At 53.0% G+C, this 14,722-nt stretch overlaps 2 protein-coding genes across 2 annotated transcripts in view; one reads left to right on the top strand and one right to left on the bottom strand.

Moving 5' to 3' along the window:
* Positions 1 to 805: 805 nt before the first annotated feature.
* Positions 806 to 6,497, top strand: LOC104515454 (transmembrane protease serine 6-like; the record flags this gene model as incomplete). Its single annotated transcript, XM_010159426.1, has 6 exons — positions 806 to 919; positions 1,198 to 1,314; positions 2,049 to 2,217; positions 4,052 to 4,323; positions 5,522 to 5,658; positions 6,339 to 6,497. Coding segments are annotated over 6 exons (968 nt in total), but the record flags the coding sequence as incomplete, so codon positions are not given.
* A 1,400-nt stretch (positions 6,498 to 7,897) lies between these two features.
* LOC104515452 (BTB/POZ domain-containing protein KCTD17-like) overlaps positions 7,898 to 14,722 on the bottom strand; it is a 7,099-nt gene continuing 274 nt past the window's right edge. The window contains exons 2-9 of the mRNA XM_010159425.1: positions 14,251 to 14,266; positions 14,082 to 14,190; positions 12,261 to 12,352; positions 11,232 to 11,327; positions 10,743 to 10,868; positions 9,925 to 10,015; positions 8,513 to 8,528; positions 7,898 to 8,147 (exon numbers count right to left, since the gene is read on the bottom strand). Coding sequence (XP_010157727.1) covers positions 7,898 to 8,147; positions 8,513 to 8,528; positions 9,925 to 10,015; positions 10,743 to 10,868; positions 11,232 to 11,327; positions 12,261 to 12,352; positions 14,082 to 14,190; positions 14,251 to 14,266 — 796 coding nt within the window. The remainder of the gene's footprint in view (positions 8,148 to 8,512; positions 8,529 to 9,924; positions 10,016 to 10,742; positions 10,869 to 11,231; positions 11,328 to 12,260; positions 12,353 to 14,081; positions 14,191 to 14,250; positions 14,267 to 14,722) is intronic.

Below are 14,722 nucleotides of genomic sequence, written 5' to 3'. Positions count from 1 at the left end.
CTTTCTGATATTCTCGCCAGTGTTGCATCTCTGCTTATTCACTCCATGTCTGCATGGAACAGATCCATCCAGTCTTTTAAAATCAATGTTCACATTGCCTCAGGCCTTCATGTGCCTTTAGTCGACTAGAAGCCACACGCTAGTTACTGAAGAAATTACAGTCCTTGCAGTACGAAAATGCACGGGAGGTTGGCCCATCGTGTTTGGTGGTGCACATGGATACACACAAGCACAGGACAAGTTCCTGCTATGGAAATGTATAATCAGAAGTCAAGCTCTGTGGTGGGTAGGCACCTCAGGTCCATCCCCAACCTGAGCAGCTGTCAGAGCTCGTGGGCTTTGAGGAATCCATCAGAGAGCAAGGGGAGTAGCTGCTCTGAAGGGGAAGGTGACCCATCAGCTGAGGGTGACAGCAAGGCAGGAGGAACAGTGACCTCACCAGACAGGATGCAGTCCTACAGAGCCTGAACAAGGCAAGCAAAGCGGGTCTGGCGATGGTAACCCAGGGTCAACCAAGAGTCCAGTGACCTCCAGGCAAGTCCTTAACGCGGAGGCAGGTCTGAGGCCAAGCCAAGAAGTTAAGGAAAGTTAATTCAGCATCAGCAAAGTGTAAGATAGGGTGCAGGCTTACCTACAGCGTAGATCAGGCAGAGACTACGCAGCTGCGCTATACCAGAGCTGGCCTTAAGCATGCCTTACAAGGTGGGGAGAGGTCACAGAGCCTACCGATGCACTTAGGACCCTGAGCTCACACCTGATGCCTTGCCTCGCGTGCCTAATTCCCGGGTGCTCCCCTCCCGCGCAGTGTGCCCTGCGAAGTTCCAGTGCCGCGAAGACAGCACTTGCATCGAGTTCAGCCGGGTCTGCAACTGGCAGCGGGACTGCGTCAACGGGAGCGACGAGGAGCAGTGCAGTGAAGGTAGGGACGGACGACGCCGGGCAGGCAAATGCCTGCCCCTACGCTGGAGCCAAGGCTGTCGGTACTTCCCTCTTGCGAGGGGAGGGCATCCGCTGGGAGTTAACACGCCTGACCCGCTCGCAGCCTTTGCTGTTCATATCTGGCTGAGCTGGCTCAGGGAATTCCGTCACCAGTTACGGAGCTCCCCCAAGCCCTCTGTTGCGTTTTTCCCCGCACCCAAAAACTATGCCTACAACCTGCTGCCCTCCCTCAGCCTCGGCTCCCCTTCCTCTTCACAGGGGTCCCCTGTGGTCCTTTCACCTACCGCTGTGAGGATGGGACCTGTGTGAAGAAACCCAACCCCCTGTGTGACACTACGGCCGACTGCAAGGACCTGTCCGACGAGAAGCACTGCGGTGAGGAAATGCTTGGTCACGCGGTGAGGAAATGCTTGGTCACGCGTCAGCCAGGCAGGTTTAGGCTACCACCTTTCCCCCCTCCCCCAGCATAAAGACCCACCCTCCCTTGTCCCACCGCCTTCTCCCCAGCCCCATGGCAGCAGCCGCTGCTGCAACATCCCGCAGCAGCAGTGCCAGCAGTAACAAGCCATCTCCCTGTGCTGAGCGGGGAGCAGGCGCTTGCTCTTCGGAGAGATGTTCCCCACCTCCCTCAGGCAGAGGCATTGGGCCAGACAGACACATCTCACAGACCAGGTCCTATCCCCAGGCTACCTGTTGGACCACTGTACTGGCTCATGGGAAGCGATGCCATCCTACACGGCTCCAGCCAGGGAAATCACCCATGACCGCATGGTCACTGGCAGGGACAGAGCTTGTATTTTGATTTCCCTGCTTGTTTTTTCTGGAGCCTCGGTGGGCAGCGAAGGGGAATGACTGTGAGGGTTTCCCAGCAGGACAGCGCATAGCCAAGGCAGCATGCTGTCCCAAAGGCACCCCCAGGCCGCTGCCAGAGGAGGGGTGCTGTGATGCTGTGCAGGGTGATGCTGTGCAGGCATCAGCAGCGTGTCCTGTGCGGTACATAAAGAATCTGCTGGCTGGGTAAGGCAAGGGATTAGAGGTCAAACTCTTCAGTCCATTAGTAGGAAAGGAAAGGCAAGCACAGTATATCACGTTCCCTTCCTCCTCCTCAGACTGTGGCCTGCAAGCCCCTCTCAGCAGGATCGTGGGTGGTGCGAATTCTGTGGAAGGGGAATGGCCGTGGCAGGCCAGCCTGCAAGTTCGGGGACGCCACATCTGCGGGGGAACACTCATTGCTGACCGCTGGGTGGTCTCAGCCGCCCACTGCTTCCAGGATGAGAGGTAAATGGAGAGGGGAGGGTGCTGGGCAGGAGAAGGATTTGCACTCTTTTGCACATCACGCATGATGAGAGGATAATCCAGCTTGTAAAAATGTCATGGGGCAGCTACACCTCTCACCTAGCACCCATGCCATGCTTCTCCATGTCTTGGACTGGAGAAAGGAGTATGGATATGCACACTAGTATTTGGGTGTGCAGGGAAAAAGAGGCAGTGCTGGGATTCACAATGGGCAATGTGAGTGGGAGACACTTTACAGCTCCATCTTTGCCTTGGCTCTGGTTTGTCCCCATGCTGTCACAGCCCTGGAGGTGTCAGCATGTGCTAGGCTTGGGCCAGGATGGCATTACCTGCGGAGGATGCTGTTTGGGGGCCATGCTGCCCACCCCCAGGGCCTGCCCTTTCAGGAGGAAGCAGTGTCTCTTACCATTCCTTCCACGCAGTGTACGTTCCACAACAGTGGCAGCAACATACAGATCAGGGGGGTTCATTCTTTCGAAATGGGAAGTGAGGAGGAGGAAGGTCCGCAGCTGTGCGGCACAACAGGGCTGGGTGTGCGGTGGGGAGGAGAGTGAACCCTCAGGACCAGTCTCCACCTCCTCTAAACCCCCTTTTTCATCTACAGTGAACCGGTGGGGATTCTCCACCTTCCCTGCTATTACTGCTGGACTTCCCCAGCTGCCCTTCCTTCCTGATGCTACGTGGGCTTAGGGAGGAGAAGCTGCTGGTCGCCCCCAGTTTGGTGACACCAGCCTTGGTAGGACTGGGGCTGCTTTGCAGTTGTGCTTCTCATCTCACCCTGCTCCTGCCGTGCTCCTACCTGTGTCCTACAACCCTCCAAGGAAGCCCACCAGCACTGGGAGCAGGCCTTTTGAGTGGTCCACGTGGGCTGAATTTGGCCATTTTGGAGTGTCCCAATGCAGGATGAACGGAGCTAGCACAGCCCCATTCGATGGCATATGTGTGTTTCTGTCAGGGACAGAGTTTAAGTGGTGTGAGAGAGAAGTAGGAGGAGAAAGGGCAGAAGAGCAGCAGCCGGAGGGGGGGGGCGGGGGCATGCCATGGGCAGCAGCCTGTGCAGGCAGTAGGCCTGGGGGGAGTCCTGAGTGGGAGTTTGGAGCAAGAGAGATGGTCAAAGCAAACCAAGGAGTTTTTTGAACCCGGAGGGGCAGTGTGTAAAAGGTGGACAGGGCTCTGAGTCTAAAACCAGTCCTCACCCTGCTCCTTCCTGCTCTGATCCGGGATGAGTTCCCCTCTTCTGCTGGAGACAGGGTCTGCCTTGGCTGTTAGTTCTTAGCTGTTCTGTTCTCAGAGCTGTCACCCTGTTAGGCTGTCCCCAGCTTTAGCCCGTTTCTGTAAAGGGCTGTCATGCCTTTTGATGCCCTCACCTCCGAGCTGCTTTTCTCCCTTCACTCCCTTCTAGAAATTTCTCAGAGGTTGCTCCCCTTCTCCATGCCTCCTTCTCCTTGCAGCTTTGCTTCACCAGCTCAGCTCTTGCTCTCTGCCCTGTCACAGTCACTTGCACATGACCAGCCCCACTTGCTTGTCTAACCTACATACACCTTTTAGCCTGCTTTGCTATGGAAAATAAGCAACTATGAGCAAGTTGCCTGTGGGTATGAGCGCCTAAAATTGCTCCCACTGTACAGGCAGGTCAAGGCAAAGAGATGTCCCACCTAGTTTCTTGAAATCATTAGTCAGATAAAAAAAGAAGTCTCTGTGAGGGAGATGATCATCCATATCAGAGATGACTAAAAAGACTGTGGCAGAAGCAGACGGGCTCTGCCCATCCTTCTCTGCTCATGTGATGAGTTTTCTTCTCTGCTGCATCCTACAGACTGGCCTCCGCCTCCATCTGGACCGTTTACTTGGGCAAATATTTGCAAAATGCCACCAGCCACACAGAGGTGTCCTTCAAGGTGATCCGCCTCTTCCTCCACCCTTATTACGAGGAGGACAGCCACGATTATGATGTGGCCCTGCTCCAGCTGGACCATCCTGTGATCATCTCGCCCCTAATCCAGCCCATCTGCTTGCCTGCTCCGTCTCACTTCTTTGAGCCTGGCCTTCATTGCTGGGTCACCGGCTGGGGAGCCCTCAAGGAAGGCGGTGGGTGCAAGGCCTCTGCTGGTGGCCTACTGTAGCGGAGTCAAGGCAGACATGTAGGTTCAGATGTGGGGTAGGCAGAACAGGCTTCCGATCACCCCAACGTATTACGCCTCCTTCATCCCCTCTGATTTTGGGTCACAGGTTGGACAGAGGTGAGTGCCTTGAACCAGCATTCGGAGGGGCAGGCGTGAGAATCTGGTAATCCATACGGGGATGGCATGTGTTCCTTCATCCGGAGACTAGAATAGCCCTGCAGGAATTAGGGGTCTGTCTTGTGGCTATTCAGCCACAGGATGGAGCAGCCCCAGTCCCAAAGCCCAACCCCATCCTTGCATAGACATGTGGGATCCTATCCTGTTGGTCATTCGCCAGGGACAGTGCCTGACCAGACAGAGTTGAGATAAAAAAACCTGTTCTTCACCAAACTGAAACTGGGTCTCCTGGGCTCACCTGTCTGCAGTCTTTGCAGCCACACTTTCCCCATGTCAAAGACCCCAGGACCTGGGTCCCCCAGCAACACCTGTACAAGTAAATTCAATGGGAAGAGCACAGGGTTCCCCGGGGAGCACACTGCTGAACTGTTAGCATGCGCCCTGGTACCATTTGACAATTTTGTCCACATAGCACCCACACACTGCTGGGGGACAGCATGGCCCAAGATCTCCTCCCATGAGCCCATTCTGTTTCATGAGGAAGAGTTTAGCTGCATGGGTATGGACCTTTCACATTCCCTCGCCACAGGGCCAGGAAAACAGGTCCAAGTTGTTCTCTAGTAGTGCATGGCACAAGAATATAGATGTGCACACCCAGCTTGGCTTAGCACCTTCACTCACACACTTGCTCCAGCTGATTCCTAAATGGAAACACTGAGGGTTTTATCCAGAACTGGACACTCCTGGTTTGCATACTGAGCTGGAAGAGCTTAACATCCATTTCAAGGAGGCGCAAACCCAAGACTGACATCCCAGAGGTTTCCCCAGACCAGAATTCCCCTTGTCCCAGAAGCTGAAGTGCCTCCTGAATGTTACTCCTTCCATGCAGGTGAAGCGGCCTGTGATGATCAGAGACCGTGATGCCATAGAAATCCAGATGGCAGCTTTCAGCATGCAGTGAGATGGGCATGGCTGGGGGATCATGGTAAACAGTGGGAAGCTCCACCATTGCTCACCTGGACTACTTTTGGTGCTCTACCCCTCAGGGCACATCAGCAATGTTCTGCAGAAGGTGGACGTGGAGCTCATCCAGCAGGACATCTGCAGCGAGGCCTATCACTACATGATTTCTCCCAGGATGCTGTGTGCTGGGTACCAGAAGGGCAAGAAAGATGCCTGCCAGGTGACAGAGGAGTTGTGAGATCAGGGTTGACAGCCGGAGGTGGGGTGTGTCACAAGTCTCCCAAATGCACTCCATAGCCTGAAATGAGGGTGAAAAGACCATAAAATGTCTGATTGCCCCAACAGTTCCTCTGAACTAAGTGGCTAACAGCAGCTCTCAGGACCACTTAGACAGGATCCAAATACACTTAAACTTCTCCTTTTCTCATTTCAGCCCATTCTCCACTCTTTACCTCCCACTTTCAAGTCATGTGTCTACATCAGTCTTACTCCTCTTAAGCATCTGTCACACACAGTAACCTGTCTGTTCCTTCATTACTATCAATCTCAAGGAATTCTTCTGTCTCCCATCCTTCTGGGTATCCAGTTGAATTCCACCAGCTCCCTCGCTCTCCATATATTTGGAAATGCCACAGGGTGCAGAAGGAAACAATAGAGCTGTCAGGTTCTTGGGACCTGGCTAAGGGGAAGGTATTTGCATGATGAAGGAATGCAACTATGAGTTGGATGTTTGCACTGGAGACTGTTTTTGACATCTGTCTAAGGTACAAGGAATGTTGCAGATGTCCCAGGCATGAGTTGAGGGGATACAGGAATACAGCAGGACTCAAAGCCAGTGTTACCATCCAGTGTGACAAGCTGGTGGATCACCATACCCCATTTTTCTTTCCCTTTCTCTAGGGTGATTCTGGAGGTCCGCTGGCCTGCAAGGAACCCAGTGGGAGGTGGTTTCTGGCCGGTTTGGTCAGCTGGGGAATGGGATGCGCACGTCCAAATCACTATGGAGTATACACCAGGATCACTCAAGTGCTGGGCTGGATGAACCAAACCATGAGCTGAGAAGAGTGTATCTCTGCCTTCTCCCCATCAGACCTACACTCACGTGGCACTCATTCCTCATCTTGCTTACCTTCCTCTCAGAGAAAGAGTTTCTGTGTGGGATGTTGTCAGACTCAGGATGCTCTTCTGAGCAGGGTAAAAAAAGCCTGCTGTGAGGATTGTTGAGAAAAGCAGGCAGACCCTCTTCCCACTGGGGAAACAGTGCTTCCCAGGGAGCATCCCAAGGTGTTTTTAGGCCATCCATCCAAAAGAGCTGGGGGGGATGACAATACGACACACAGCAATGGCGCCAGGTTGATGGTTTCTGAGAAAAGGAATAAGGGGAATTGAACTTTCCATGAACCATGTGATTCAGCCACAATCTTATGCTGGAACATTTGCTGAAAGAAAATGTGACTGATGTAGCTAGAGATTCCAGTAACTGTGAAATCAATCTGCCGCCCTCTTCCTTCCTGCTGCTCATCCTTCTTCCCCCTTCCCCTCCCATCACTCCTCCTCTTCCATCTCCCTAATTGCTTCTTTTCTTAGCTGGCTGTGCTGTTCAGTGTGCTGCTCAGCTCAGCTCAGCCAGGCAACTCTTCACGTCTCACTGACTCCCAGGCACGAGTCCAGCATTGCATCCCCGGGTGCGTGTCCTGCGACCCCACCGGAGCAGCACCCAGCCTCCACTGCTGCGTTTCCTCAGGAAAGGCCCCAGCCCTAGTAAAAATTATGGAGCAGTTCCCCATTCCCTCAGCCCTTCTAAATACCTTTAACATGGGGGATTATCAACTGCTTCCATCTCCTAACGGGGATAATTTAGGAGGTGAAGGAGAAGGCTGCAGAGCACAGTGCTTAAATAGTGACTGCTATGGGTTTGGGTTTTTTACTAAAGATATACATATATATGCGTGTATATTTACAGACACAACGGGCTACTCTCTGGAATTAGAAATAAAACTAATTTGAGGTTGGGTTTTTCTCTCTAGTTTGCCTTACTCAGTTAAAAATTACCTTGGGGTTTGTATCCTTTTGATCAAACTCCAATCCTGGCACTGGCAATGGCAGAAGTTCCCACAGCCCTGCCCTCCCTCCCCGCTGTGCCCCAGGCGCAGGGGGGTCGATACGCTGCCTAGACAGCCGGTCCTCGCTTACTGTTATGATTTAGGGGGGCCGAGACCAATAAGCAAACCTACTCTGTAGCCCAGGTGCCTGCAGTGGGGATGCAGAACAGATGCAGCGGGAAGCACTTCCAGCCCCCAGAAGATAGGCACAGCACAAGCAGCTTCTGGTGGCTCCAGGTGATGAATCCAAACTCCTCCAGCTCCCTTCTACCAGCACCAAATTTCTGCCACTTGAAATGAGAGGCGGTAAGAAGGAACAGACAGTGAATTTTATTCAGGAGTTACAACCTGGTGTCCTCACTGAAGCAAGCGCCCCGCTCCCCGAGACAAGCGTCTCCTCGTGCTAGCGGACACGTCAGGTGCCAGTGTGTTCCCGGTACCCAGGCAGCACCCCGTCTCCTCCTCACCCTGCTGACACAGGGCTGCTTTGGGGTCAGAGAGGGAGGCACCAAGGAGTCTGACACAGGGACACTCCACGAGCTGCACAGCTGGCCCATAGAAGGGCAGTGGCCCATTTGTCCCCTGGCCACAAGCCCAGACCAGCTGCCTGCAAGAGCAAAAGGGCAAGGACCTGTCCTACAGCAGCTGCCACCTCCTCGGGGCCCCAGCCGCGTCCAGGGTGTTGGGGAAGGGACCGCAGTGGCTGATCACGGATGTCCCCAGCAGGGGACACTGTGACATTAAGGAAAGCCAGCCCAGGGGCTCCATGGAGCATCTGCCCTCCCCCAGGGCTGGAGGCTCAGGCCTCCGAGGTGAGTTTGTAAAAAAGAGTGGCTGCATGTGAAGAGTGAAAGGGGCTGGGGGGGTGGGTGTCACTGCGGGGCAAGGGGCTGCCGTACGCTGCAGTACAAAAATAGATATAAACAAGAAAGGAAAAGGCTGGAGTGGAGTGTCGGGATCACATCCTCAGACCTCTGGCTTGTAACAGCTAGAGAAGGAGAGAGAAAAGAGAAACAAAATCAAATGCAGGGCAAAAAAAGCAATTGAGCATGGAGGGGAGAGTGAGAAACAGGAAAGGGGAAATCACAGAGGAGATGAGAACAGAAGGAAAGAGAGATGAGGAGTGAGGGTGGGAAACGGAAAAGGAAGGGAAAGGCCGTGTGATTGTCATACACTGACTTCTAAGAGAACAGCACTCAGGTCCCACAGCCATGGGCAAGCAGGCTCTCGAACAGAGGGAGAGAGAAACGTCAGCTGGCTAACAAGTACCCTCCACCAAGACGGAGAGTAGCACTGAGCTCCTCTGGGTTAACAAAAGCCCCACGGTTTTCCAGGATGAGAGAGGAACCCTCCTCCTAAGACATTCTGTTGTCAGCCCCACGCACCCCAGCCAGGCAGCCTCCCTGAGCAGGAGGCAGAGCACAGAGGTTCATTTCGCACACAGCTGCAAGAACATCTGGAGTGAGGACTGGCTGCTTCCGCTCTGCCTTCACCACCCTCTCCCGCTGCATTCTCACCCTGGCTGAGGTGGTGGGGGAAAAGCCCAGGGAAGCGAGAGCTGGGAGGGAAAATTAACAGGCTGCCTTCTGCAAACTGCTCTCGGGCTGGCAGGCAGAGGAGCCATGGATGGCCGCCTGGAGAAGTGATCTGGCACGCGTGCCAGGCAGACACGTGGCAGGCATCCCCCCGTTCCCCATGCCACCCCTGCCGGCTTTGCAGTCATTGCACTCTCCTTTCTGCTGCCAGAGCCTCTGGTCCAGAGCCATAGGGCCTGCCTGGCAGGTCAAGGCACACATAGGATGAGCAGAAAAGCCACCTTAGGGATGAGTCAACCTCCCCCCCTCCTTCCCCTCCCCAAGCTCTACAAACCAGGGCCATACCCACAAGAGGGAAGTGAGTCACTCATGCAGAGCTCAGACTGGCCAGAGCTGAGAGTGCAGACAGGTAACGTACCTGCAGAGGAGGAAAAGTGAGGAGCAGAGAGAGACGGGGCCCACTCTGAGCCCTGGGAGGCAAAAAGAGCAGAGGGAAGGATGCTGGAAGCTGGGGAGTGGGGCAGAGTGGGAGGTAGGTGACAGTGCTGGGATGGGCACAGAGGGAGCAGGAGGGAGGGTCTGGAGGAAGAAAGAGTTCAGTGCAATCCCGAATAGATGGACAGTCTGCAAATAAACATATAACCATAAATAAACCAGTTTAAAACACAAAGCAGCAGCCACAGTAACAGTTTTATCTCCAGAGAGACTTTTGCTCCTGGAGAGGACTCTCCCCACACCCCACACCTGCCCTAGTCCTTCCCTGCTGCTAGCTGTGAGCTCTCACCAGAAAGGTGGACGGGTCTATGCTTGGGGGGTATTTTTATCATTTTCCTCAAGGATTTGCTGCACCTTTCTCCTCTGATTCTCCTTCTGCTTCTGTCTCTGCCTCCTCCTTCTCCTCCACCTCCTGCTCTTCCTCCTCCAGGTCCTCCTTTGTGCTCTGTGGCCCAGCATGCAGGACAAAGGGAAGAAAGAGTGGAGATACTTGCAAGATGAGCCATGGCAGTTCTTTCAGACACGCAGGGGAATAAAGCAATGGTCATGACACTTGCATAAAAAGGGACCTTCCCCCATGGCCAAGACAGCTCTGGGCTGGGGAGCAAAGAGACTTGTCTTCCTCTGGAGCATCACCTCAGGGCTATCTAACCCACCTGTAAGTGCTGTGACCTCACTGCCCAACAAGTGCCATCAGTCGCTAGTGCTCTTTCCTGTATCCTAGGGGTCTACGGGATGTCATGCACTGCCACACGTTTCCATCCTGCTCTCAAAAGGGGAGCAGGTGATCTCCTGCTTCTTGGGCTGGGGTTCAGCAAAAGAAAAGAGAATGCTGCAAAACCTTCAAGGAGATCACACCTTAGAGGCAGAGTGACGCAGAGAGCATGGTCATGAGGAGGCGCGAGGGGGATGTTAGAGGAGCATGAGAAGTGCCAGTGTCGCTTGCTAAAGCCACTTGCCACACACAGCCGGACACCACCGCTCTCAACACATGCGCTCCTCCTTTTGGGTAACGGGTGTGATGCCACGGTGCTGAACACCAGGAAGAGCCCCTGTATTTCACCCCTGAGGTGCCCCGCAGTCACAGCGGAGAGAGGAAAGAAAGAGGGAGCAAACAAGAGCGAAGGATCTCATAGGCGACAGGAGCAAGGCCACAGCAAAGCTGGTCTCACCTTGGCTTTGTGGCTGGGCTCAGAGCTCAGGCCATTGTGGGAGTTGTACAGCTCCTTGGAGACCACGCACAGGAACTCTGTCTGATCCTCATTCCCATAGTTATAGGATGAGCCAATGTTCACAAGCTAGGAAAGACGAGAGCAAGTATCACAAGCACGTGTTCCTACAAACATCCACTCCACCTGGGGAGCAAGGCAGAAAGCCCACCACGCAGCACGGAGTTCAAGCCATACCCACAATAAAAAGGCCTCGTAACCAAGCTGAGGAGGCAACACAGAGAACCAGGAGAGGAGTCAGAGAGGATGCAAACCAGCTAAACCTCACACAGTATCCTCTAAACCTCTAGAGAAGGGGCAGAGAGAGTGCACCATCAGTGACTGACCCAACATTCTCAGAGAGGGAAGGTGCCTTGCCTGGGGACTGTATGGTACCCATGGCCCTTTCCCCAGAACACAGCTCCTTCCCAACCTCCTCTACCTTCTCCATACCTGCTCAAAGCGCCATCCATCCGACATGGTGGAAACCATCTGAGTGAGCTCCTCTTCCTGGCACTGTAGCACGCGGTAGACATGCTTAGGAGGCACCTGACAGCAAAATTGCAGAGCACATTGACAACAGTCAGATTCGAAAGGCTGTTGCCCTCCTGCAGAACGAAGCGGTAGTACTCCTCCTTGGCAGACCTGTCCTCTTCCCCATGTCCCAAGTTTAAGGGGAATGGAAGGCACAACACAACTTTCTACTCTGCTGCCATGGGGAGCAAGAACAGAATCTCTTCTGGGGAGAAGGGACTGAGCTGCATGCTTCCTGCATTGCCCCCAGAAGATACCAGGCTGTTTCGACGGGGAGTTTGCGTTTGTCGTTATGAAGTCATTTATGCAAATACCACAAATGCTGATGGGGTTTTGAGACTGCAAAGTGACTGCATTGCTGAAGACTTGCAACACGAGGCAGATGTAATGAGAAGGGAGATATCAGCCAACACTCCCAGAATGCAGATTTTAAAAGGTCACTGGCTAAGGCATGGTGTGATTGTGCCACAGAATTGATTCCTTGTGCCTCGTTGCCTGCATTTAACTCTTCCACAGACATCTCTCACCTCTTCCCTCCAGGTTTCTCTACAGGTAACCCCATGCTATTCACTGTGATTACAGACCTAGGACTCTCCACACCAGAGCCCTCTTCCCCACGACACCTTCACTTCCCTGACAAACATTCTTCCATATCCCACAGCAACCAGCTGCCTTCTTCCAAAAGCTAGAAGGATCTGATACGGTTTCAGGGGCTACATCTAGCCTTACTTCTGGGGCTGCAAAACAAGCCTGTAACTTGTTTATTGTAATGCAAATGGTGGTAGCCTCTCCCCTGCAAGATTTTGCTATGTAGACATTAGCACATAAACTCTCATCAGTTGCTTCTTTCCCTTCCTTGCTGCTCTCCCTTCTAGACACACCTTTCCCTTCCCACATTCCCTCCTTCGCACAACCCACTCCATCTTTCCTTGCGATTCCTCTCCATACCTGAGTTACTGTGTAGTCCTTCTCCTCCAGTCGATCCTTGATTATTCGGATTAAAGGGCCAATGTTATAGAACTCGGCTTCTTCTAAGACCCCTGAGAAGGACAGACAGAAGGACCGCAAAGACAGAAAGTTAACAGTCCATCTGGTTTTTGGCTTGCAGAAGATCAAATCTGAGCTTCCCAAGGTCCACAGGGAGAAATGACTCTGCAATGTCACTTTTTAACAGGTTTCTGTTGCTTGAGACTCTTACCCCAGAGAACTGAACCCCGTCTCCCTGCATTGCATTTCTAATGCCCACCCCAAATTCCTTATGGTGCCTGCTACTACAGAAACAGGCACTGTCAGCTACCGCTGGTGCTGAGGACTGCTAATACCTTTCCCAGAAAACTGGCCAAGAAGAAGCAATGTAGGCTCCATCCTCTCTCAATGACCACCACTTCACCTTGTTCAGGCCCTCTTCTGAAGTCAGAGAACCACAACTTGTTCTGACCTTGTCCCCAAAAGATCCTAGAAAATCCCAACTTTCCTCCTGGGCCAGCTGGGATTGCACCCACCTTGCAGCCCAGTATCTTTGTCTCTCTCCCCTGTGCCTCACTTCAAAGCAAGCAAACAGAGAAGTGTTTGGGGATTTTTCTCTATGGTGTCCACATCCACCAGCTCTCCTGAGTCTCACCGGTTTGCCAACAGGCCTTCAGGGAAAGGGAGGTGGGTTCCCAGAGAGCCAGCAAGGGAAAGGCAGCTAGGAGCCCGCACTCACATGTCCCCAGGGCAGTACACAGACAGTGCAGGTGGGGAGATAGATCCTTCACTACCTGACACGCTCAGACCAGTCCCTCCTTCAGCCGTGAATTGTCTGGTGGCTTAGTTTTATGCTGAGGGTCTGCAGCAGGAACAAAGGCGATGTTAAGCTATGAACGGGACCCCTGTTTATGCTTCAGATTTGATGTTAAAACTTGTGGATGAACTCTGACCTCAGGATTAGAAGAAATGTCAAATAGGAAACACCTCAGTACTGTGTTTATTACAATTCTGTACCATTGCTTAGATATATTTTTGGAAATACAGCTTGTAAGCCGCTAAGAAAGCTTCCCTCGCGTTAGGTGAAAATATGTGTGAGAGAGAGGCAAGAAGACTAATGAACATGCACAAAGTGTGTTTGCCAAGGGCTGGACAGCACAGCCTGTCTTTGGAATTGGCTCCCTGTTAGACTTTAGCATCCAAAAAATAACGAGGCACTGGGGACTGCTGGCTGGTAACACCACAATGTTACTGAGCTACCCTATTGGACCCCCTGTCAACCTCAAATGAGAGATTGGTTTGTCTGGCTTGCTCCACTGGAATTGCTACAGCCCACAGCCCATCAGTAGCATACATTGCTTATCACTGATTAATGACAGTCTTGATTACAGTCAGTAGAAGAGATGAGCTCGGTTTTGTTTGGTCTTCTGGGTTTTTGTTCCCAATTAGAAACACTCAGTCATTAACAGAAAACTCAGTCACTGAGTTTTGATTACAAGAGGATCAGAAACAAGTGAAAAAAAGGTTTATTGAGGCTGAGATCTCTGGGCTATTTCTGTCTTGGTGACATCTCTGCTGAACAAACAGACATGAAGCCACAACACCTGTAGGATGCCTTCCTCACTTACTCCGAACCCTTTTAGTAAAGGAAACATTGGTACGCTTTCCAAGAGCTGCAGGGATAGCCCTCTCAAACCCCCCCACATCAACATCCAGAAGCAGAATGAGAGAAAACAAGGTCAACAACAAGTCCTGGCTGCAGCAGCGATGTTAAGCGGCATGTCTCTGAGCTCCAGGACTCACCCTCTTCAGCCATATCTTTATCCAGGACCAGCTTCCCATGACGAAGGAAATTCAGGATGGGTCCAAAGTAGGTGGGATCCCGGTCTATTAGGTATGCACCAGTCTCATCCTAGAGATCAACAGAGATAGACCACGAGGAGAAAAACCCCACAGGAAACTTGTAACCGACCCTCAAATGCTCCAGACTGTAAGAAAATACAAACGTAACAAAAATGTCCAGTGTTTCCAAGACTCCTTGGAAACCATGGGCCTCCAAGAGTCTGTAGCCAAGTCAGCCCTGCTCGGATTTTAACTCCTGTACAGGGATGCTCAGCAGGCCGACCTCAGCACGGACCAACCCAGCGGAGAAATCCAAACAGACAGGCCTCAGTCTGCTCTGCAAGTGTGCAGACGGGCCTGGTGCCAGAGCAGGGAGCCCCTTCCCGGGGCCAAGGCTGAGCCAGGCGGGTGGAGCGGGGAGGGACACCCAGGGATGTGGGGAGAGCAGGGGCCCAGGGGAGATGCCGCTCTGTCCCCCAGCTCGGGAAGAAAGGTGTCAGGCTACAACACAGCGAAGTGGGATCTGGCACGGGGACACCCCGCTCCGGGAGAGCAGGGAGGAAGAGCAGGCGTTTGTCACGGTGACCCCTGCGGCTGTGGGG

This window comes from Eurypyga helias, unplaced genomic scaffold (genome assembly GCF_000690775.1).
Source record: "Eurypyga helias isolate BGI_N326 unplaced genomic scaffold, ASM69077v1 scaffold34629, whole genome shotgun sequence".
Lineage (NCBI taxonomy): Eukaryota > Metazoa > Chordata > Aves > Eurypygiformes > Eurypygidae > Eurypyga > Eurypyga helias.
Note: the sequence above shows the minus strand (reverse complement) of the source record. Positions and strands in the feature narration are given on the sequence as shown.